This window comes from Ixodes scapularis, unplaced genomic scaffold, assembly GCF_016920785.2.
Source record: "Ixodes scapularis isolate PalLabHiFi unplaced genomic scaffold, ASM1692078v2 PGA_scaffold8__174_contigs__length_109621045, whole genome shotgun sequence".
In the NCBI taxonomy this organism is placed as follows: domain Eukaryota; kingdom Metazoa; phylum Arthropoda; class Arachnida; order Ixodida; family Ixodidae; genus Ixodes; species Ixodes scapularis.
In genome coordinates this window covers 92,287,897-92,309,964 of record NW_024609883.1, presented here as the reverse complement: position 1 = coordinate 92,309,964, position 22,068 = coordinate 92,287,897, and the positions used below count along the sequence as shown (strand labels likewise).

General features: G+C 47.4%; 1 protein-coding gene across 1 annotated transcript; it reads right to left on the bottom strand.

Annotated features, from left to right (window-relative positions):
- Window positions 1-1,079: 1,079 nt before the first annotated feature.
- On the bottom strand, window positions 1,080-20,929 carry LOC8040689 (sushi, von Willebrand factor type A, EGF and pentraxin domain-containing protein 1). The gene is made up of 9 exons (XM_040223234.2): window positions 20,638-20,929; window positions 19,061-19,149; window positions 17,496-17,696; window positions 15,438-15,644; window positions 14,183-14,359; window positions 12,409-12,597; window positions 9,667-9,726; window positions 8,576-8,743; window positions 1,080-4,546 (listed from the first exon to the last, which is right to left on the bottom strand). Exons 2-9 carry the CDS (start codon window positions 19,137-19,139, stop codon window positions 4,320-4,322), a joined length of 1,308 nt encoding a protein of 435 aa, XP_040079168.1. The 5' UTR covers window positions 19,140-19,149; window positions 20,638-20,929; the 3' UTR covers window positions 1,080-4,319.
- Between the last annotated feature and the right edge of the window lie 1,139 nt (window positions 20,930-22,068).

The following is a 22,068-nucleotide window of genomic DNA, read 5'->3' as shown; positions in this document are numbered from 1 at the left end:
TCACATGAGCGAATGACGTTTTAGCGAATAGCGACATTTGAGCGAATCGACGTTTTAGTGAATAACGGGGGCGCGCGTTAACCCATCCGCCGCGCTGCGCTTGCGCCGCTTTGCCGGCGAGAGTCTGCGGCTGCTCATTACAAAAATGTGAACCCATTTGGCCCACCCGAAAACGCCGCTTCGCGGCATCCAACTATTCGCTAAAGTGTCATTCGGATAAACGTAGGCGTTCGCTAAAACGTCATTCGATCAAGTGAGTGTCTCTCGGCTCATACAGTGGACACGAGTACAGCATAAGCATTCCATTTGAGCTCAAGACAATCAATACCTCGACATGCAATCAAATATATAGTGGCTCGAGCTCAGTCGCTGCAACGACAGTAGATGGACTTTAGCGACCTGTGGAATTCATTGCATACCTTGTGCTTTGCCCACCCCAGCGCGTGGATACAATAAACATTGGTGGCACGTAACCAGTTTCAGATCGCGTGGTCACTTGCTGTCTGCAAGTTTAGGATCGAGGTAAACTCTGCTAGTATTTTCTTCTTCTCTGACTGCATGTCATTGCGTGGAGTGAAAAATTAATGCATGTTTTCTTCGGTTGTGAATTGACAATGAAAAATCCCAAGCGGTATTTACGGAAAGTACAAGGCCTGTTGTACTGCCCCTTTAATGACGCGTCGAGCATCATACAGCTTTCACCTTATGTGAGCCATGTGTGTTGTAGGTCTATAGTCGGTGACACGTTAAAAACGAAGCGGAAGCTCCTCCCATCCCTTTCCACTACAATGGAGCGAACGCTGGAGGGGAGGTCGCCTCCTCTCCAGCATTCGCTCTACTAAAGTGCAAAGGGGTGGGATAAGCTCCCACTTCGTTCTTGACCTGTCACCGACTATAGACATTGTTACATTTTTACACAATGCTTCTTAGATACGCAAACTTAACTGGTACACGTGTTCGACATGCAGGAGGCAGAGCTGTGCATGTACGAGATGGCTATCCTGTCATCAACTGCATCCAAGTTTTGCAAAATGTTGGCTTCATCATTCAATTTGTAATATTTAGATATCCTGCTAGTAAAAAAAAAAGCTTTCACTTGTCATATACTTAACTTAGTGGGACATACAATGAATGTCCCATTAAGCTTCAAGTGCTCGTTCTTATGACTATGCCGTTGAATGGTAGTAAAGGGACCAAGCAAACGAGCTCATTTTGTATTTTCGAGTTTGCAAGTTCCAAAACACAACTTGTTACACTTCCAATTGGAAAAATACTAATGTTACAGTTCCAACTGCAATAGTATCAATTGGTTAAGGTTCCAATTTAAAATAAATGCCAATGGGTATTTCTCCAATTGGGCAAATACCAATTGGTATTTCTGCAATTGCAAGTCTGAAAACACAAATGGTTACGCCAAATGATACCAAGTGGAAAAGCCAATTGGACCCAATGGGTACTTTTAACTAGGCGGCGTTTGTGAAAAGCACGCAAGCAGCCTTCCACACATTCAGTGGCAGCCCACATCGAGTAGGCAGGACAACCCTCGAGCTATATTCGAGCAGACCGTTCCATGTTACCCACGTGACTACAGGGTGTCTCAAATAGCGGCCGGGCTCTTTAAATTGACCGCAAAAATCGGTTTCTTAACCTATCGCACTACGATTTTGTGCAGAGTTGCCCACATGTGGTACATTTCTTTCAATATAAAATTTGCAAAGAGCGAACTTGCCCGAGGAAAAAGTAGAAAAAGAAAAAAGCTTAACTCCTATGGAAACGCAGTGAAACCACCGGTCTTCAAACAAAAGGACGCTCTATTGTTTGAAGACCGGTGGCTTCGCTGCGTTTCCATAGGAGCTAAGCCTTTTTCTTTTTTTACCTTTTTCTCATGTAAGTTCGCTCTTTGCAAATTTTATAGAAAAATGCACCACGTGTTTCTTTCGTTTTAAGTCAATGTGGGCAACACTACACAAAATCGTGGCGCTATAGGTGAAGAAACCGATTTTTGCAATCGATTTAAAAAGCCCGGCCGCCATTTGAGACACCCTGTAGATTAGTTGTCGCAAGTGCAATCAGTCTAGCACTCGCCGAAGAACTTTGCACACTGCCGCATTACAGCCAAGTGTAATTAGCACTGTACTTCATGGCTCAAAGTGGTGTCAACTGTGCAGCCTTTAAAAAATAAATGCAGTGCAAAAACAAATAATAAGATGTTTCGAAATATGCGACGGCGTCCAATATCTGTTTATAAACAGCAAAGCTCTTGCAGATGGCTGTGCCACGCACGTAATGCCCCTCAGAGTTCCAAGTCTGAGTGTATTCCACAAAACAACCCGTCAACTCAAAGTGTCGGAACAATTCAGCTCCGGAGGTACGAAGGTATGTACGACTTAAAGCTTCAACGAGGCAAGCAGCCAAAACAAAAAGACGGCTCTTAGTTATACAGACAACAGTTTAAACAGGCATGCCCTTGCAAGTGATTGCAACTGTGATTACAGTTCATTGGGCCTTACAAATGGCATATTAGTAAGACTGAAGGAAATTTCTTGCAATCCTAGCCAGAAAACCTCTCTACAAATCGATGGAACAGAGAAAGCCGGTAACGAACAAGGCGAGGAATTGCTGCAGATGGTGATTCAGGTGGTTGGTTAATTGGTTGTCCTCCATAATGTCACACGATGCGACGATCGTCTCCGCAGCAAATCGGCGGAAATGTCGGGGAAAAAAGTCAGTCTGCCACGCTGAACACCATTGCTGCGATGCTTTGGAAGTGGTTTTGAAGCAGGGAAAGGCCAGAGCCTGCCTCGCATCTGATGGGAAAGTACAAAACTAGCAAGGCACACAGACTGAGTAGACAGATACCGGAGGTCTCCTCCAGACAAGGCACAAGCATAGGACGGGCAGTCAAGCTGGACATCGAAAACGGCACGTGAATCAAGCGACGAAAACAAAACAGACATCAAAAACTAGACGTCGTGAGGTTCCAGAATCTGAAATTGCACTGTTAAGGGTCGTCATTTGGCAAGCCCGTAGTAGGGTAAGCAACAAAGCAGGTCGTTTCACTTCCAAAAAAGGAAATGGATTGTACTCCAACCAGTAACAAAATATACTCGTTCAACGCATTAGAATGAACGCACTGCCTTGTCAGCCAGCAAGGCACAAAAAATAAATGCAGTCCAAAACTAACCGAGTCTCGATGTCACAGTAAACTTCAACCTCCATCCTTCTAAGCCGCGACACAGAAGTGAAGCAATTCGTACCAGAACTTCTACGGTCTCAACCGTAACAGCCAAAACAACTTCTAACAAAACATAACCACCACTCGCGTTTCCTTCCCTAAAGAAATTAATTCAGGCCGAGCGTACCTCTCATAAAATAAGCTCAATTCGTTCGACCAACACTCTCACTCGGATACTCGCATTTTGTCAAATACACCCGGCACTTTAAAGAGGGGTGTGCACATTAAATTCATTCGCAAATTGCTGAAAAATGAAAAAACGATTGACTCTTGCGTTGGGACCATTTCCCTCGGAAATAACCATAATCCACAGTAGCGACTCAATGGCGTCCCTCTCAAACTCTGCGGTGCATAAAAAAATACACCCAAACTATACAACGTCTCAGCCGAAGCAGTTTACCTACAAGCCTTGACCTTTGACGTAGTTCCTAGGGAATCAAATGCCTCTACGAATTCCACGCCGCAATCGACCATCGTCGTCTGGGTGGCTGCAGTGCCTTCTCGGCAACACCTCCTACGAGGTCGCTCGACATGTCCCCTTTGGCACGCCGACACCTACCTCCTGGAACCAAGGTGTCCGCCGCCAACGAAGACCGCTTCAGGTGCCAGCCTTCGTGGGACTCCGACACGTCCCAAACCCAGCTTGTCCCCTTCTTTCCAAGGTTACGTCGTCAGAGCAATGCCGCGGCACTTGAACACTCGAACACAGGCGGTCGGTCATTTCAGATCAAGTCCCCTGCCCCGTACCGGTTTGTAAGCCAGCTTTTGCAGCAAGCCACTTCCTCGAAACCCGGAAGCCCCAAGAGGGCTCCCCCAAGACGAAACCAAACATGCCGAGAAGCGAGACTTAGCAGAACCTCGATGCAAGCGGACTAAAACCAAGGTGCTTCCGAGCTTCCCGGACAGAAGCTGTAAGGAAGCAATCGGCGAGCTGGCTCCTGCGGGGACTCCATCAGATGCTCCACAGGGTCTCTGGAGAGCAAACGTACGGGATCTTTCGTTCCGGGGCTGAGGTGCCGATCTGCCGAAGCCGCGAGGGTCTCCGCGTAGAACGACCATCGTCCCTCTTGCAAGCCAGAGCCAATCATAGGCTGGTGACTGGGAACGGCTTGCCCAGGTGGGTCACCTCGTCCCTCGTGCAAGCGTCGTAGGGGCCCGGCTTGCGTATCTGGCGCCTGTAGCCCTGGGCCGGCGGACTCTTGCGCCGCCGCCGCTTCAGGATGTAGAAGAGACCCAGGCAGCAGAGCACCAGCGTTGCCAGCCCGGCCAGGCACACGCTCAGGATGATCAGCCAGGGCGGCGGGGCAAAGCCTGGAGAGCCGACGGGGAAATTGCGAAGGAACTCTTTTGCCAACGCGGGGGGGCTGTCACGAAACGGATCTCGTATCGCGAGGGCTAAATGAATCTAAAGGCTCGTTCACACACTTGCATTTGCCTACAACCGAGTTCTTGCCATCTCTTAGGAGAAAACCCACTGGCACACTGGCGCCATCTGTGATGTGGCCCTGGGACTGCATTTCAATAGAATGAATGTTTTTCTGTATTTACGAGATAAAACATACATACTATCTGAGAGAAACGGTAGTTGAGAACATTGTCACAAGTTCTTCGAGCCAATAAAAAATGATAAACGAAATCAATTAAAATAGAGTCGCCGATCGGTTTTTTAGACGCCAATAATTCGGACATGTTCAATATTTCGAACCAAAAGGAGGAACCGTGACTTACCCGATAGAAATAATGCATATTCACGACCAATTTTTCGGACAGATGAAAAGTGTGAAAGTTAGATTTTCGGGACAAAATCGTAGCAAGTGATCAGCGGGGAACGCCACCGAGAAGCCGCCATTTTAGATTCCATGTTGGCTGCGCGTGGATTGGCTTGGTTTGGCAACGCTAGTTGAGTGCTGCTAAGTCCTACCACTAGGTGACGCTATGCTGCGTTTTCTTTTTCTCTAGCTGAGCGTCATTATCATCATCATTGTTACCATTTTGTTTTGCTTCGTTCATTCGCCATTCTGCAGTTGTGGACTTGTGCCTCTCGTCTCTGTGAATCGTGTTTTCGGACTACGCTGCCTCGGACGTCATTGCCCCACCTGTTCTCCCGCTGTCGTGAAATGTCAGCAAAAAGTGCAAAAAATAATTGACCATAACGCTAGAAAACAAGGCTGCGATTCTCAAGCTAATAGAAAGTGGCCGAATGCAAGCAGAGGCGTAACCTGAACCAAAGCGCTATTGACAGCTTTTTTTAAGCCCGCTTAGACGTAATAAAGGCAAGTTTTTTAATCTGCCGATTTTTCAGACTGCTCTATTATTCTGATGTTTTTTCACTCCCTGCAAAATCCAAAAAATCTGTCGGCGACTGTATCCCAAAATGGCAAGTGTTCCACGGCTACCCGATAGATGGCGCCAGTCCCTTGAGAGATCACAAGACGTTGTAAGGCACTCGGTTGTAAGCAGTCACAAGTTTGTAAACCAGCCTTAAGCCGCTTTGAATAAGTGTAAAACACCAGTTTTGCACACTCCGACGCCGTACTTCAGCATGAAGGTGTGGTTGAGTGTCGCATTTATTTTTCAAAAATATCAAAGCGTGCACTTGCCTCGATTAAAAGTAAAAATACAAATCCTTACACGTGCACACTGCACCCAGGCTTCAATAATTCTTTATGCAGAGCGCAAGTTCGTCTGCTTCTGTTCCAGGGGTTGTGGTGACATCAGAATGCCGAGCTCCGATTGGCTCCGATTAAAGGATAGTGGGTAGAGCTCAAACCAGGCTGCCTTAAAGGAGCAATGCAACAATTTTTGTACTTTGCGCAAATACGGCTTAAAACGGATCCCCAACGTTAATGACCTATGAAACACGCGTTCGTTTTTCACCCCACGCAATAGAAGTCCCAGAAAAAAAATTAAAGAAAAACGAGCAGCGTTCACTCCCTCAACTCGCAGCCAGAACAAGCGGCCACGTGATCTGGAGCCGATTATATGCCGCCAGTGTTTATCATAGCCACGCGCAGGGGTTGGCAAAGCGCAGGACACGCGCTGAGTTCCAGACATTGTTATGGCTCGGCTGTTGTCGTCGTTGCAGCGATTGGACACGGGTCACAACCCGAATGCTTCTCGAGCTAGCAATTGTCACGAGCCCAAGTCGAGTGCCCACGCAATACTCGGGTCCAATCTATGAACCGCATTCAAATATCGTCACTTGGGTGTACTGCGATCCCCGAGTTACGTCACCAAATTTTGCAAAGGAGAGATTGAATGAAAATGATCGCTTTTGTCCTTGAAATTACACCGCAACAAAGGAGTTTCTTGGCCAATGGAGTTGCGTGTGAGTATCCGTGAGTCCCAGGTGTGCCAGTAAGCTCGTGTAGAGAGAAAAACATTCCAATTGAATATCGTTGCACAGCTCCTTTAAGGTCTACTCGCTATTCTTCATTCAGAGCTCGGCGTTCTGACATCACCACAACCCCTAGAACAAAAGCAGACAAACTTGCGCTCTGCATTGATCTCCGACAGAACTACGAAAAAGCTTTTCCGTTTGTCTTCGAACAAAGGGCAGTTTGCCAAATGAACAAAAGCCGGGGAAATGAGTGCACGGGTTTGCCGTGCCTCCACTAGATGCCGCCGCTCGCAGCGCCGAATAGTGGCGGTGGTGGCGGCATTTAAAGGGGCCCTGCCATCCTATTTAAGCGTCTACCTTTTTGCAGTCTCCCCATCTCTTGTGGTTCGGGCAACCCTGCGGGCACCGAGAGAGTCACTAAATATGAGCGAGTCATATTTTAATCATACGACGCGGAAACCTTTTCCTCCTAGGGGGAAATGGTTTCTGTGGTGCCGAACGTGCACGGCATACGACAAATTTGTGACGTCGTCTGTCCCGGTCAACTCCCGCCTTACGACTGGTCAGCTTCCTTTTTTAGTCGAAATACAAAATATAAGTGGCACAAACAGTTTCAATTATTTATGAAAGAAGCTTTTGTTGAGTATTTTAGATGACGAAACAAAAACGCAGTTTAGAAAGTACGGAAAAAAAAGAAACAATCCCCGGTGACTTCTCGGCATACCCGCCACCAAGCGATGGAAGAGGCAATACAGATGCCTCTGCGCATGATTTCGAAATGCGCTCTCTTCAAGATCTCCGAGGTCACACCCTGCATATTCTAGCAGACGACACATGATGCCGGCGATACATTTTGCAAGAAGCGAAGGCATGAATATGTCTCCTCGTGATACCACAAGAGACCCGCCCGAACTTGCCTGAAACTTGAGCGTCATTGAGATGGGGCCGAGAGGCTTCACCAGAGCGCTCCGGACGCTTACGAGGAGTGTCCTCGTACGGTACAACTCCAAGCTCCGCATATCTATCGAGGATTCGAAGCTTCAACTGAGACAGACCCAATGAATTCATGCCCGCAAGTGTGGTGGAGGCCTAAAGCAAGCAACGAGCTGTTGAAACACATCCGGCTGCAGGGGAACCGGCCATCAATGTTAAGCTGCAGCCAATTGGCCAGTCGCTTCGCTTTTTTCATATGCCGCCCAAGCCAGGACCAGGGACGTCATGAAGGAGGTTATTTTTTTGCTTGTTTTTGTAATTTTAGTTGGCCTGGAACTTTTAAAATAAATCGAATTTCGAGAAAAGAAAAGTTTCACTAAGTTACTACAATCAGTGCAATCAGGTTCGGCGCAAATTAAAAACCAGTTAAAAGGTTGTTAGGGCCCCTTTAAGATTCATTTTTGCGATGAGAGGAATGAAGGACAACATTAATTTAGGAGATCAATGCAGATAAGAAAGGTTACGCAGCCGACTGCGTGTACAGATCCAGAGGTGCCGACAACAACGAGAAATGCTTAGAGCGTGATGTCGCGTCACGACGACCTAGACATTTCAGAGTGGGTTCAAAATTCCAGTACCCAAAATGGCGATTTCCCCCCCAACCTAAAAAAAAAATGCAAATTAAAAAATTGTTACCAAAGACAAAAGGAATGCAACTCCCTGAGAACGAATCTCTTCCACGTGTCACCTTACGATGGACGACGGCGAATGCTACGAGCCATCAGTGCCAATCCGATGCCGCGAGAGTGTCGCACGATGTTCGTAAAGGGAGTGGCAAACCGTCGGGCACACAGAAACGCAAAACTCGATTGGCCGTGATCTCTCGTGGTGTCCGCTGCGGTCCATTGTAAGGAGGAACAAAGTGTAATGATTCTAGATCAAACATTCGATCGCACTCCGCTCGACCAGGAAATCCGGAAAGACAATTTTCTCGGCTGCCACATGCCCGACGGGGCACGATGGCTAGCATGCGCAGGCATTGAAGCTAAAGGCAGAGGGCCGCTCACACGTGGGGGCCACGGGGGGGTCCCAGACGCCGCCAGGCTTGCAGGTCACGTTGGAAGGGCCTCGCATCACGTACCCCTCGTTGCAGATGAAGATCACCGACGAGTTCACCCCGAATCCTTCGGCACTGAACAGCTTTCCGTTGGTGGGACCCGAAAGCGGGATGCAGTCTGCAGTTGCATGTGAGGGGGGGGAGTTGAAGCAAAAAAGAGAGGGAGGGGAAATGGGAAGAGTTGGTCAGGTGACCAGTGGAGGCTCGAGGAAGTGGAGACTTCTCGACAAGCGGCACGGGCGACCAAGCGCGCCAGATGCAAAGTTGACGTGTGGGACAGTTTGTTAAACGGGGTATGTATAAAAAAAAAACTGCTTCTGCGCTTCTTGTTTTGGAGGAGGCTGATGTAGAAGGGGAACGCAGTCGTGCACGAGTTAGAAGGGTGAGTCAATTTTCAAAAAAATTCAAGAGTCGCTCTTCTAAATTCATAAACTGGAACGTGCGTAAACAGACCAGAGATGTGTCTGCCATGTCTGTATCCTTTCTTCATGTGCTGCTGGCACCATAAACATGTTTTGAAGTTGTTTTAGACAAGTAGAAAACCATACAATAATTTTGTCCAACCTTGGATGTGGTGCAATATAGATAGACGTAACAAGTGCGTATGTAAAAGCATATACTATACTCCGTTTCACGATACTAACTAGGCGAAGTGTGGGGGCTACAGCCACTGCAAACCAATAAATTTGTGAATATTTATTCATTATTCAGAGAGAGAATCGCGCGAGTTCAATTGCTGTCAAAAAAAAAAAGAAGCCTAATATTGCTTTTTGTCGCGGACGGCGCTGTTGCCATGGTGGTAACGAAGTACCCACCGGCCTCAACCGTGGAGTGTTATCTCGCGCCTTGCTCCGGAGCTTATATTGGGTTGCGGGGGCTGCAGCCTCCGCAGTTTGCCAAGTTATCGTGAAACGGAATATAGTAATTAACCCAATAAATTCGCGCCCTTCATTCCGAAAATTTTGCACCGTCATCAGTAACGCAGACGCTGCGTCGCGTGAAAGCGATCTCGACTTGCCCACGAGCGAGCCAGACACTTACGTGTTGGTGCCACCGTCGTCGCGGTTGTTTTAGGCGTCGTGCTGGTGCTCGTTGGGGTCGCTGCAACGAAACGCAAAAAATTCAGCGAGCTAAATCAGATGGTCAACAGCCTGCGCAGTCCGGTACAACGTAAGGATGTTAATCGTGGGCTCGAGATTCCAAGGGCGTCGACGAAGAGACATTTCGGTGGCATACTCTTAGGCCAGAGTCACGCTGGCAGTACATTGTACAAAAGACAGTCTCCAGAGACCGTCCGAGGTTCCTTCTATGACTCTCCCGTCCCATTGGTCAAACAGAAACTGTCTGCAGATGTGCACACGTATGTATAAACCAGAAGCACTTCAAAAATGCTCGTGCCTGCAGCAAAGACAGCGTTTTCTTGTGCAATGTAAGAGCAGTGTGGCTGGGGCACTGCAGTTCCTACTCGTGACGCCTCGACTATAAAATGATCAAATGGGAACGGCAAGCTTGATGGTACGTGTAACGAGCCGGACAAGCACGGCAGAAGCTCGCAGCACGTTTGTGAAACCAACACCGTCAAAGTTTACAGCCCAAAGACGTTACTCTTATTTCTGTGGGAAGAAGCGGGACAATACGACCAACGACTACGATCCTACTAAAACATTGTAGTATCCGTTTGGCCAATTGAGGCTTGCCACAACAATACTTCTGCTCCCCCCCCCTGCAATTTTTGTTATCTTCCCTTATCCTTTTTTAGAGAAATAGGGTTTTTCCCCCCCCTTGAAAGAAGTTCTTAGGATGCCCACAAACTCGGCGGAACAACTCCCTGGCATGGAGGAAAGTAGAGTAACGGCGGAATCGAGTGCAAAGTTGGAGCGACAAGAACAAAGTATGCAGAACCATGGTAATAAAACCCGAGACTCAGGAACACAGAAGGGGACGAACACAACACAACGTCTCAATACTCGTGAGTTGAGACGTTGTGTTGTGTTCGTCCCCTTCTGTGTTCCTGAGTCTCGGGTTTTATTACCATGAATCATCACCAGCTCGCTTGTTTTTTAAGTATTATTTCAGTTATGCAGAACCGCTAAAGTTTCTCCCCGATCTTAATACGACATCTTAAGGCATACTCCCACATTTGTGTTTGAGAGCGCTTGACCACATTGCGTTCCCTCACAACTGCGCCAGCATCGTCTGCCGGCTAGTCCCATAACTGCGCATGACTAGATGGAATGTTTTGCAGTGTACGCGAGATCCATAGCCATGTACGAGAACCACTCGCTTAATAACACTCTAAGAATTAGTTAAAGCCCAAGACGAAAAAATGGTGCACAGAAAAACGTAAGAATATATACGCAAATCTGAACTGTTCCAGGGTTACCCGACAGGTGGCACCACTGTGCTCTCTCGTCGCACATGCAAACGTGTGAATCGGCCTCTACGATGCAACTCAGCTAAGTTACAGAGAGACCTCGTTAATTTGAGTCTGACGGGGACCAAATCCTTGTTTGCATTAAAGGAAGTTTTCTCCCATAGAGACGCACAGGAGGGGACCTGCATGTTAGTTTGAATTATCTGAGAGTTTCAATTAAGGGGGGACACTACCAGGGAATGTCAATTTTTGAACCACTCACTCAATCGGCACGGTATTTGCAGGTGGTGTTTCTAGCCATATGGACGGAGGACACGCGAAGTTACAGCCCTGTGAACACCCCACAACAAAGCAAAGCATAGCTTTGCATAGAATCTTCTCAATGAACCAATCGTTGAAAAATGGAGTTGATAACCACATATTTTTCTGGTGGAATGCATACTGGAATATCTGTTTCCGATTACTATAAAAAGAAATTTAAAAAAATATAAAATTTTAACAAGTTTTGCAAATTACAATTTTTCATAATAAAGGAACATGAAAATGCAAAATTCCAAGCTCACAGTAACCGGTATATAAGCCGTAAAAATTAAGTCTCTCAATAGTTTCATAGTAAAACGATAGATTTATTAAGTGAAATTTAGGCCAAAAAAAAGGAACGGAGCAAAACGCGTTCAAAGTGCTCGAGCCTCTACCTTTTCTTCAGCATCGATGGACTAAAAATAGTCTATAAAAAATAACTATGCATTGCAAACAATTGAAACTTTCTGGGTATACTCTCTAGATGTTGGCAGATGCAAATATGGCATTTGTCAAAATCGATTTTTTTTTCCGAAATTTTTTTTCTGGGTAGTGTTTCCCCCTTAAAGGCTGATGTACAACCTCGGTTTTCTGCAGGGAACATAATTCTTTTAGCACTCCCCTCTCCTAAGCTGCGAGGGGGAGCCCAGTTGGGGCAAAGTAAAAAGTGGAGAGGATCAAGAAAAGGAGGAAGCAGACAACCAGGGGTTTCCCCAGGATTCTAACAAGGGGGAGTGTCCCAATGGCTCAGGGGGGGGAGGCTAGATAAAATATAAAACTGTTTCTTTTTTAGTCCACTAGCTAAATTACAGACGTCTATTAACCAAATGCTCATACCCGTAATGTATGTTTCCCTTTCTCTATATATACACCTGAGAGGTGGTGTTTTCTACTTAATCTGAAAAAAAGAATTTTATTTTATTTTTAATTTTTTTTAGATTCAAGGGGGGGGGGGGGTGTCCAGGAAAAGTAGGGGGGTCTCAGCCCCCCCTAGGGGGGTCTAGGGAAATCCCTGCAGGCAACGAGTGTGAAGTGTACGTCGGCCTTTAAGAGAGTGTGAATTCACGAGATTCCACTGTACTTAGGCAGCCGCATTTCCTCTGAGTCACCTGGTGCCGGTTTCAGCTCATCAGGGGGACACTTGGGGGGATCACGTGACCAGACCCCCTGGGGGAGGCACCGAGACGACATGGTGAAATCGTTGGCAAAGCACTTGAAGATGATGATGCTGCCGATGGACGTGCCCGTCACCACAACATGCCCGCCGGGAGGGTTGGCTGGCGTAGGGCACTTCACCTCTGAAAGGAGGGGAAGAGGAACGCAGTTCGTTAAGCAGCCTCGCTGCAACGCCCGCCCATGAAAAAGCCAAGTTTGCGCTTCGCTCGCCAGCCGCGAAAGTAATAAAGCGACACCTCTCGTCGCCACAAATTTATTTGGCCGCATAAATCGGCTACCAATCGGCTACAGCGTTGCCAGCAATAGCACTTCTTTTTTTAACGGAGAATGTGTTTTAAAGGGGTACGCCGGCGTTTTTTTCATAATCCCCGATTCGCCCCAAATTTGCTTAACACTAAGGTTCGTCCATCGGCTTTAGTTTCAATTTTCAACACTGGAGGGCAGGAGAGGTCCCGCAAATAGAGCGTGTTTTGGCCTTTGGCGCGTATCTAGCCTAGCAACAGTGATCAGAAATGGCAGCACGCTTGAGTGATGCCGGTGACGACCCCCGGAAACTGGCTCTCTCTTGCGGTAGTTCGAACAGTAGCGACGATGAAGACATCGAGTTTGTCTCTGAGAGCAAGTCAGACATGGATTTTGAATATGAAACGGACTTAGACGACGACCACAGTGATGAAGAAGACGACGCGCTGGAGGTGTTCGAGTGTGGCAACGTGTAAACACTGAAAACCCGCCACCCACACCTCCGAGGTTTCCGTTTCGAGCAGTGCCTGGGATTCTGCGGCAACCCACTGACGAAAAAGACATTCTCAGCTGGTTCGAGGTTTTTTTTTATTGGGACCTTGTCGACCTCATTGTGACAGAGACAAACCATTAGGCGGTCCTGCATTTCGCAGTGCGGGGTTCTGCATGGAAACCGGTGGACCGCAAAGAGATGATGGCGTTCCTTGCGCTAATAATTTTACTAGTACGGAGAAACATCTAGGCACTTGATCTTTTGTTATAATGCGCATGTTCAAATAAATAGTGCGCATTTCAGCATGTGTTATTCTATTACTCTTACATGCACGGGAAAAAAGCTTCCATAAAAATCAACCTTTTCCTTTAAAAGTTTTGTGTTAATACCAATCAGAAACCAATCAAGTAATGTATTTGCAAAGTCAGAACGACATAAGAAAAAATATGCGCTAATAAAAAGATTTCAGAAAGTTTGTACATTTTTTTTGAAAATAACTTGGTGGTTAAAGGGTTAAATTTAGCAAGAATATTAACAAAGTTTGATACATACGTGTGACGTCGCACGTCACGAGGGTAACGCCATGAAGTTACCCTCGTGACCCTCACAAGGGTCACGAGGATTACACTTATAAGGGTCACGAGAATTAACACTCACAAGGACTACACTCACGAGAGTAACGTTGTGGCGTTACCCTCATGAGTGTAACCCTTGCGAGTGTTAATTCTCGTGACCCTTATGAGTGTAATCTTCGTGACCCTCGTGAGGGTAACCCCTGGTGAGGGTAACCCTTGTGACCCTAGTGAGGGCGATGTTAAGAGCCCCTTTTGGGGCGTGCGAAGCGTTCGATCCGGCCCGAGCGTATGTTGGAACAGCCGCACAATTCCCCGCGCCGTGCGACGCAACATGGGATTGACGAGAGGCCTCGTGACATTTCCCGGAAGGGTCCATTAAGAATGTGCCTCACTCACCCTCGCAGACCGGTTCGGCTCCACTCCAAGTGGCGTTCTCCTGGCATTCCCGCGACGAGGGCCCCACCAGCCTGTACCCGCCGTCGCACTCGTATTGCGCCACGGCCTGGTACTTGAAGCCGTCCGACGTGTCGACGCGGCCGTGGCCCACCGCCTTCGGCTGCGGACACGCCACGGCTGCGCGGCACGGGGAGGGACGAGTGAGCCCATGGCGGAGGCAGAGTACCGCCCTCCTTTACCGTTGGCCGCCAATCCCTCATTGACGGAGAAGGGGCAACACGCTCGCAAATTATCTAAGGACGAGCAGACAACCACTATGCACGCACTTCTGAGAAAGAGGAAAGAAAGGACTACCGCCGGTGCAATGCAACGTCAATGCTGACCTCGGGTCAATCGAACTTGGAGGTTTTACGTGCCACATCCACGAAGAACACCTGGCACAAGTCTGTCAAAAAAAAAACACAAAAAAACACGAGAAACAAAAGTATTTTTGGGCAAAACGAAAACATAATTAAAACATTATTTAATATTTTTTTGGCAGTGAAACTGAAACATTTTCTTATCGGATTTTGGTTCAAGAGAAAAGTTACCGTATTTCGGGATCTTGTGGTCCCCAGAGTAACCAAAAGATGCCCTCGAAGCGTTTCTCGAGAAAAAATAAGCTGAGGCTGGCGCACACCTTCATTTGACAAGTGAGCTAGGCCCACTGGACATAGTTTGATTCATTAGGAGCAGGCCTTCCGACAACCACAAATGTACCTATTGTATCAACATTTTTGGAAGAACGCAAGGAACGTTAATCAGAACTGTACACTTTAAGTAAGTAGCCCTCGGTGTACCATCCACGCAGGTCAGCGTGGATGGTACCCTGCGGATCGACGTTAAGGACATTATTTCTTTCAACCTGGAGCAGAACTGGAATGGAACATTTTTTTCTATGAAACGAAACTGAAACCAGAACGAAAAACCTTTCCTTTCGACATTCCCCCTGGCACGCTCCAGCGAAGAACTCGCGATTACTTTTGACCATCGCCTGGCACGCAACCGAAATCTCGGTTACCTTATTGGTCGCATTCTTCGCAATAAGCATTTAACAGATTGCAGGTGGCTGGTATTCGAACCTGCCACCTGGGGCTGCATCGGGGCCACCGATGCAACTATGCAGGAATCAAGACTGTATCAGAAAGCATCCAATACAATTTTAACCGAAAAACTGCACTTCGGTCACGATGCTATGGCATCATGGCGTACGCACCGAGGCACTTGGGTGGCGGTTCGCTCCACTCTCCATTGGACAGACAGTAGATGCCGTAGTCCGAGTCGACGGGCTGATTGTCGTGCGAGTGTAGCCGGTAGCCTCTCTCGCAGTCGAACTCCACTTTGTTCGGGAAGGTGAAGACGAGGGAGCGGAAGGTGCCATGGTCGATGCCGTTCCTCCCATCGGGGGCTCCGCAGCCGACACCTGCGTCGCGGGGAAAGATTGCAACGGTCCCAGCCTGGCAACGGCGCCATGCTAAACCGACATACGGCACAAAACTTGTCGCAACTATTCCCTCTATCTCGCTCGAGTTAAAAAATGGTGGCGCCAGTGTGCAAATAGCCCCCGACCACTTTCCGGTTCTGAGCTAGACGGCAGGTTTCGCAGTATTTTCCAAATCAAATAAACACACTATCTTCTGGAAATGGCCACTTAAACCACTGTCAGACTTAGGGTAACTCCCCCTTACGATAACAGAATGGTGAGTAAAAGAAAAAAGGAAATATACCGGGGCTACCCAATAGATGGCCCCACCGAGTTTGTTGCCAAACAAAAAAGGGCAAATAGTCCGTTGCAGGTTAAGAAAAGCTCTAAAGGCTCCTCCCACAAACGTTCCCCACTCTTTCCAGCCCAGCAAAGCAAATGCTGAAGAGAAGGTGTGTGGAGAGAAGGACTAATCACGGCTAGAAGAGAACTTTGTAAGAAAGCTTGGTCCCACTTTCCCTAACCTGCAACAGATTATAGTCACTGTATAAGCTGGGCTGGTGTCGGCACTCCCTTTCCCGGCTGTCTTGTGGGCGCAACCATTTTTTGTGCCTTGTGCAGAGCGGGCGTAATTGAAGATTGTTGCAATAAAAAGAATGCGACTTGGTGAGCTTTACACACGGTGTCGAGAGGCGACGTCGATTTGAACTGTCGTGAACCGTTTCCGAAGGACGGTAAAGCGCTTCCTGCGATTTTAGACAGAGCTTCGGATGACTGACAACCATGATTTCAAGCGCCAAGACGGCCAAAGGGTTGTTGCTCGAAAGTGTAGCTTATTTGGTGTCACAACCAGTGTTGCGCGATTTGTCGCTGCAAAGGGCGACGCAAAACGCCGACAATTTACGGGAAGCAGTCTTGGTACTGAAGTATGGGCACATAAGCCAGAGAGGACCTTACGAATATTTAAGGAAAACATACAGCCTCAATGATGCTTACAAAGAGCACAATGTGCTCCCGCATAAACTGCTCCGTGTGTTGTTTGTGCAAAAACTTTTCCCATGGTTTTATTAGCTTTTTTTAATTTTTAGCATATTTATTTATTTTTCTTTTCATTTTTACTTAAATTGATTTATTAGTTATACTTTCATTTTGTTACTTATTTATTATTTTAATTTATTTTTCTACTGTCCTGTTTTAATTAATTTAATTGTTTCTATTTATTTTACCTGGTATTTATTTAATTTCTTTTTTCATTCAAAACTTGCCACTCTTGCCAGGACATTTTCATTCAAATAAAATAATTTACCCTCCCAGACCCCATGCTCATGCTAGAGCTGTGGCCATAGTGTCCACCCTGCCGGAACTTTATAAAACTTATATACAACCTGAACGTCTGTAACGCTCCCAGCGCATAATTTGTCCACGACGCTTGTTCAGGACAATTTTCTCATGAGAAATGCAGCATGACACTACCAATTTTCTCCGAAATCAATCGTAATTTACTACTGCCCACCGGAACTTGGGAAACGACAGCTCTAATGCAGTTGATTGAAGTTTTCAAGCTCAAAACACCGTATTTGGCACTGAATATCCAAGTTCAGGGGGTTCCTTGGAGGCCTTTCAACGTCTATGGGTTTTCAAAGAGCCGCAAAAATGTTATTGCACCACGACAGAAGGTCAAGCAATGCAGTTTGAAATGCTGCGACCCCACATACTGCGATCGACGTTGACGGGACAGTCGCCACTCAATCGGTGGATTCGGTTACTTTCCGGGCTAGAGGTCGCGGCGCGCGGTACTACGGGTAGTCTGCGGCTCCGACCGACGCAGAGCCGAGAAATGGCACCACCCACCGTGACAGTTGAGGGGTCGTTCAGTGTCCAGCACCCAGACGGTACCGCGACAGGTGGCGTTGCGGAGCTCGTTGGCGGGCTGGTAGCCGTTCTGGCACCTGTAGGCGTGCACCGTACCATTTGGAAACGACCTCCGAGTGGTGTAGTCCTTCGTCTGTTTCAGCTTGTCGTCCGAGAGCTGGTCCGGGTCGCAGTCTCCGGCTGTCAAGCAGAGCATGGCACGTCTCGCGTTACTCACTCGTGCCCTCGTCAAAAGCAGTGTTTGGAGTGAAGTCTCGAAAGGGAGCTCCGGCGGTTTTCTGAACTATCCATACACATTTTCGGAACACCCATGATTAACTCTTCCCGACATGCTATTTATTACCTATAAATTCCAAATACCGATTGAGAAAAGAATGGCAAATAAAAGCGATGCCAAAACCAACATTCCAATTTTTCCACACTCTCCAGTCGGGTGAAGTCAAATGTTGAATAACTTGCAAGTCGAACATGCGATCTAAAAAACGCAGTATTTCGTGCATCTTTCTTCTATCGAACTTCTTTTGACCCGTGGGGAACAAACTCCCCTATTGCCCCGATTACAACATGGATGGATGGATGGATGAATATTGGCTTTAACCTTTATATCGGGTGGTAGCTACCGCCACCTAGCCTAGTTTAGATCTCCCACAAGAACAGACGTCTGATGTCACGCTCTCAATGTTGCCAGTGAAGCCTCTCGGACCAAACTCAAACAACTTTGCAAAAAAAAAATTATTGTTACAGATTGGGGTCAACTTTCAGCACGATTGTGAATAGACTCCCACCAAAACTTTCTCTTCCTGCAAACAATCGTTCTTCACCGAAGACGCGTGACCGAAGAAATTACACTCGCATTCTCTACATTCTACGACATTCTATTTTTATTTTCTCTGTTCCATTTCCATTTTCACATTGTTTGCAGTGCTAGTTTAATTTACCAGTATTTTGATGTATTGTTATGTTGTCAACTATTGACCTATTTGTTATATCTATTGTCTATGCACATATACTGCAAATGTGTGTTGTTTTCTTGATAACACTTTAATACTTTAGGTGGTTCTGCTTTTAAAATGCTTAACAACCTGCTTTGGCCTTACAACTGGCAAAATGACAATACTAAACTGTACAATTTTTTTTTTTTTAATTTGTACAGAGTTATTGTGCTGCTGGAAGCGATGCTCCCTTGGCGTAATAAATAACCAAATAAACAAAGTCTTGCCTTCGTGTTCTGCTAGGTCCTAACACCAGATGCGCATCCACCTACTAGTCTTGATGACCAACCAAGAAACAATTGACAGATTTGTCATATCTCGTGGTGAAGAAGAGGGGTGGGGGACACACAAAATAATATTGTCAATTGAAAGGAATTGAGTTTGCCACGCCTTCCAGAACAAGTCGGGGACGATTTTTGCAGTTGCGTCTCGACTCGTGGGATCCCGTTTTGTTCGACTCGTATGCAACACGGCAGATTACACGTCACAAACGTGGGACGAATGGGTCTTTTGGAGAGTGCCAAAAAGGCAGTCAAAAGAAAGTGGACGTACCACACGGTGGCAACGGGACCAGGAGAAGTGCCCACAGGACAGGCAGCCACAGAGGCATGCTCGGTGCCCATGCTACCATGCTGCCAGGTCTGGAAAAAATAAAAACGGTGTCCACATGCAATACAAACGTCAGGGCGGGTGCATGAAAGAGACACTCACACTGCGAGGGACCACAATGAGATAAAAATCTAGCAAGCCGAAGTCCTCCCAAAAGAAAGGCCTTCCCTGTGCAGTGTATGTATGCGAAGGCGGAAAGTAAAGGCCGGTTCACACACTTGTGTTTGAGCGCAACCGAGGGGGCTGTGCAGCCCTGTGATCTCTTAGGACGAGAGAAGACACTGGCACCATCTGTCAGCTAGCTCTGGAGCACCTGCAATTTTTATATTTTTCCCATTTGTTTCGTGCATCATGCTTTTACCGTGGGCCTTAAAATATTTTGACAATGTAGTAGACAATTATTTCTCATAAATAGCATATGCACTTCATCTTGCAAATGGCGCAAAAACTTCTCAGGTTAAATGCAGTTCCAGGGCCACCTCATAATGGCACCAGTGTGTTACCTTGAAATAACATATGAGAAAGCATGTTGCACTCAATTAAAGTTAAATGCAACTGTGTGAACCAGCTGCAAGATTGGTAGTCGTACACTTTTTTAGGTTGGACTCCAAGTGAAATTTACTGAGCCCAAGTGAGTTTGAGAAGCATGGCTGGAACCCTGCAATGGGAGGTGGAAGCTTTTCTTTTCAGTTAATACTTGCATAAATATACCGAAAAATTAAATGCTATCAGCCAGAAAAAAAGAAAAAAAATTGCAGCTGTGGGGGAGACAGCAGCTTGTCGAGCAACACCTGCGTTGCTTTTTTCTCTTTCCCCTAGCTATCCAAATAAGTTCGAGTTGAGGTCGATCGCCGAATTACCGACGTTCCAGCAACATTTATCTCGGTCAATTGAAGCGCATAAATGGCAGCAGGCCAACGGGGAGGCAAGATTATGAAGTTCGATAACCGATGAACCACACCTCAATAGATAGAGGTGGCCTTTAACAAACCCGCTGAAGAACTGCCACACCTCCCAATGCTAGCACCCACGCAAGCTTTTTTTTTTTTTTTTTTTTTTTTTTGCCGACATTGGCATGCATAAAGTTTCTGTATCTAACAACCGTCAGACTTCTCGACTGTTGGGGGCGGCCAGTCCGAAAGCCACTCACCGAACAACGACCGCCTAGAGCTCCATCCTTGAGCGCAAGCAAGACATGAATTGTTTTTTTCTGCCAAAAAGCTAGAGTCACTCAAGTCACGCCCACCCCCTGTGGCCCGAGAGTTGTGGAAGCTCCCGAATTAAGGCGAGCCGGGGGCAGCGAAGCGGTGCCCCGGGCTGCTTATCCGACGCGAAAGGAAGCCCAGCGCGAGGGATGTGTCACCCCAGCCGAGTGAGCCAATATCAAAGGCGAGTCATCCGGGTTCCGCCTCGACCCAACACAGTCCGTAGCCACGGCCCGCGCCCCTTTAAAGTTTCGAAACCGCGCCGAGAGCTCAAACAGACGCCTTCGGCGGCTCTATAACCGATCGGTTCGTCACCTGAACTGTGTCTCGAAGACGCGCAGCCTCAGTCGACTAGAACCATGACGACGGCTGCTGCGTCGGGGGGCTGGAAACCCTCGGTCGCTCCCGGGGTCATCGTCGCCTTTGTTGCTCGGAAGGGTCGAGGCCTGGGCCCTGACGCTGGAGGCGGCTACGTCATGCGTCGAGGCTTTCGCGTGTGGCGGCTTGGGAGAGCACAATCTTCGTCGCTAGCGCGGAACAACGGCAGCAGCCACCATCACCATCACCGCTCCCCGTAGGAGCCAAAAGAAATGGCGGAGGGGGAGGTGAGCTAGATGTATAGATGTATAATTGTGGCGCTCACTGGATAGATGTTAATGGCTATACCTGGCTATACCCTTTCTAACGGGTGGCAGCTTGCGCCACCTAGGCTAAGTCTAAAAAGACAAAAACAGGATTCCTCTCGCCCTTATATCACCAGGCAGTGTGTGTGGAATATTACCAGAATGACCTTCAGAAAATCGAGCAAAAAAAAAAAAAAAAAGACATTGGCGACGGAGTTGCCAATCTTTTTCTGGTCAAACCTTGTCGGCGTTACCCCACCACCGGACCCACTGGGAGGCAGGATTGAGACTTTGGACCGGAGCCACGCGGGAGGGAGTCCCAATTTTCCTCTGTCCCGCCTGTCCCCAGCTGTGCTAGTTAGTTGTTCATCATTTAATTTTCCCTAGACAATTTCCACCAATCTTCTAACCGCCTCTTTGTCGCTATAACCCTTTTCTCTTCCGTCCTTCCATCGTCGCCAGTAAAACCCAGGGCGCCAGCCATATCCGTTACTCCTTCAGGGAGGGCAGGGCGAAGCCCCGCGCACTTCAAAACCAAGTGCTCCAGTGTCTCGCCATCATTATGGCAGGTGGTGCATAATCTGTGTGTCTCCTGAAATTTAGCCCTATACGTCCTCGTCCTCAAAACTCCCGTTCTCACCTCGAACAGCAAAGCACTTCCCAGTGAATTGCCAAACACTTTTTCCTTCAACAAGGTGTAAAGTTGGGCGAGTTGGTTGATGGTCATATTGAGTGAGTTAAAACAGCGCAAAACGATGAAGGATCAGTAAAAGGAAACACACAGACACAGCGATGACTTACAATTGAATTTTTACTTCTGCGCCGTTCAGCAAGTAAACTTGAAAACAGATAAACATACAAGCAATCGACCCGATAACACGTCTTCTTCCCATAAAGCCGACACGCAGCTACACGTATTTATCCGCCTTTCTGATAAAAGTTATCGCATCACTAACCAGGGCAAGTGTGCATATACGGCAAGACCACAGGTCATACCGTTGGTTTTTAGGAGTGAAGATCCTTAGGGTCTAGCCTTGTCCATCTGTCCGGCGTCCGTGCTCACATCAATTGCACTGCCTTCGGGATCGGCCCACTTTAAAAAAAAAACGTACGCCCGCACGGG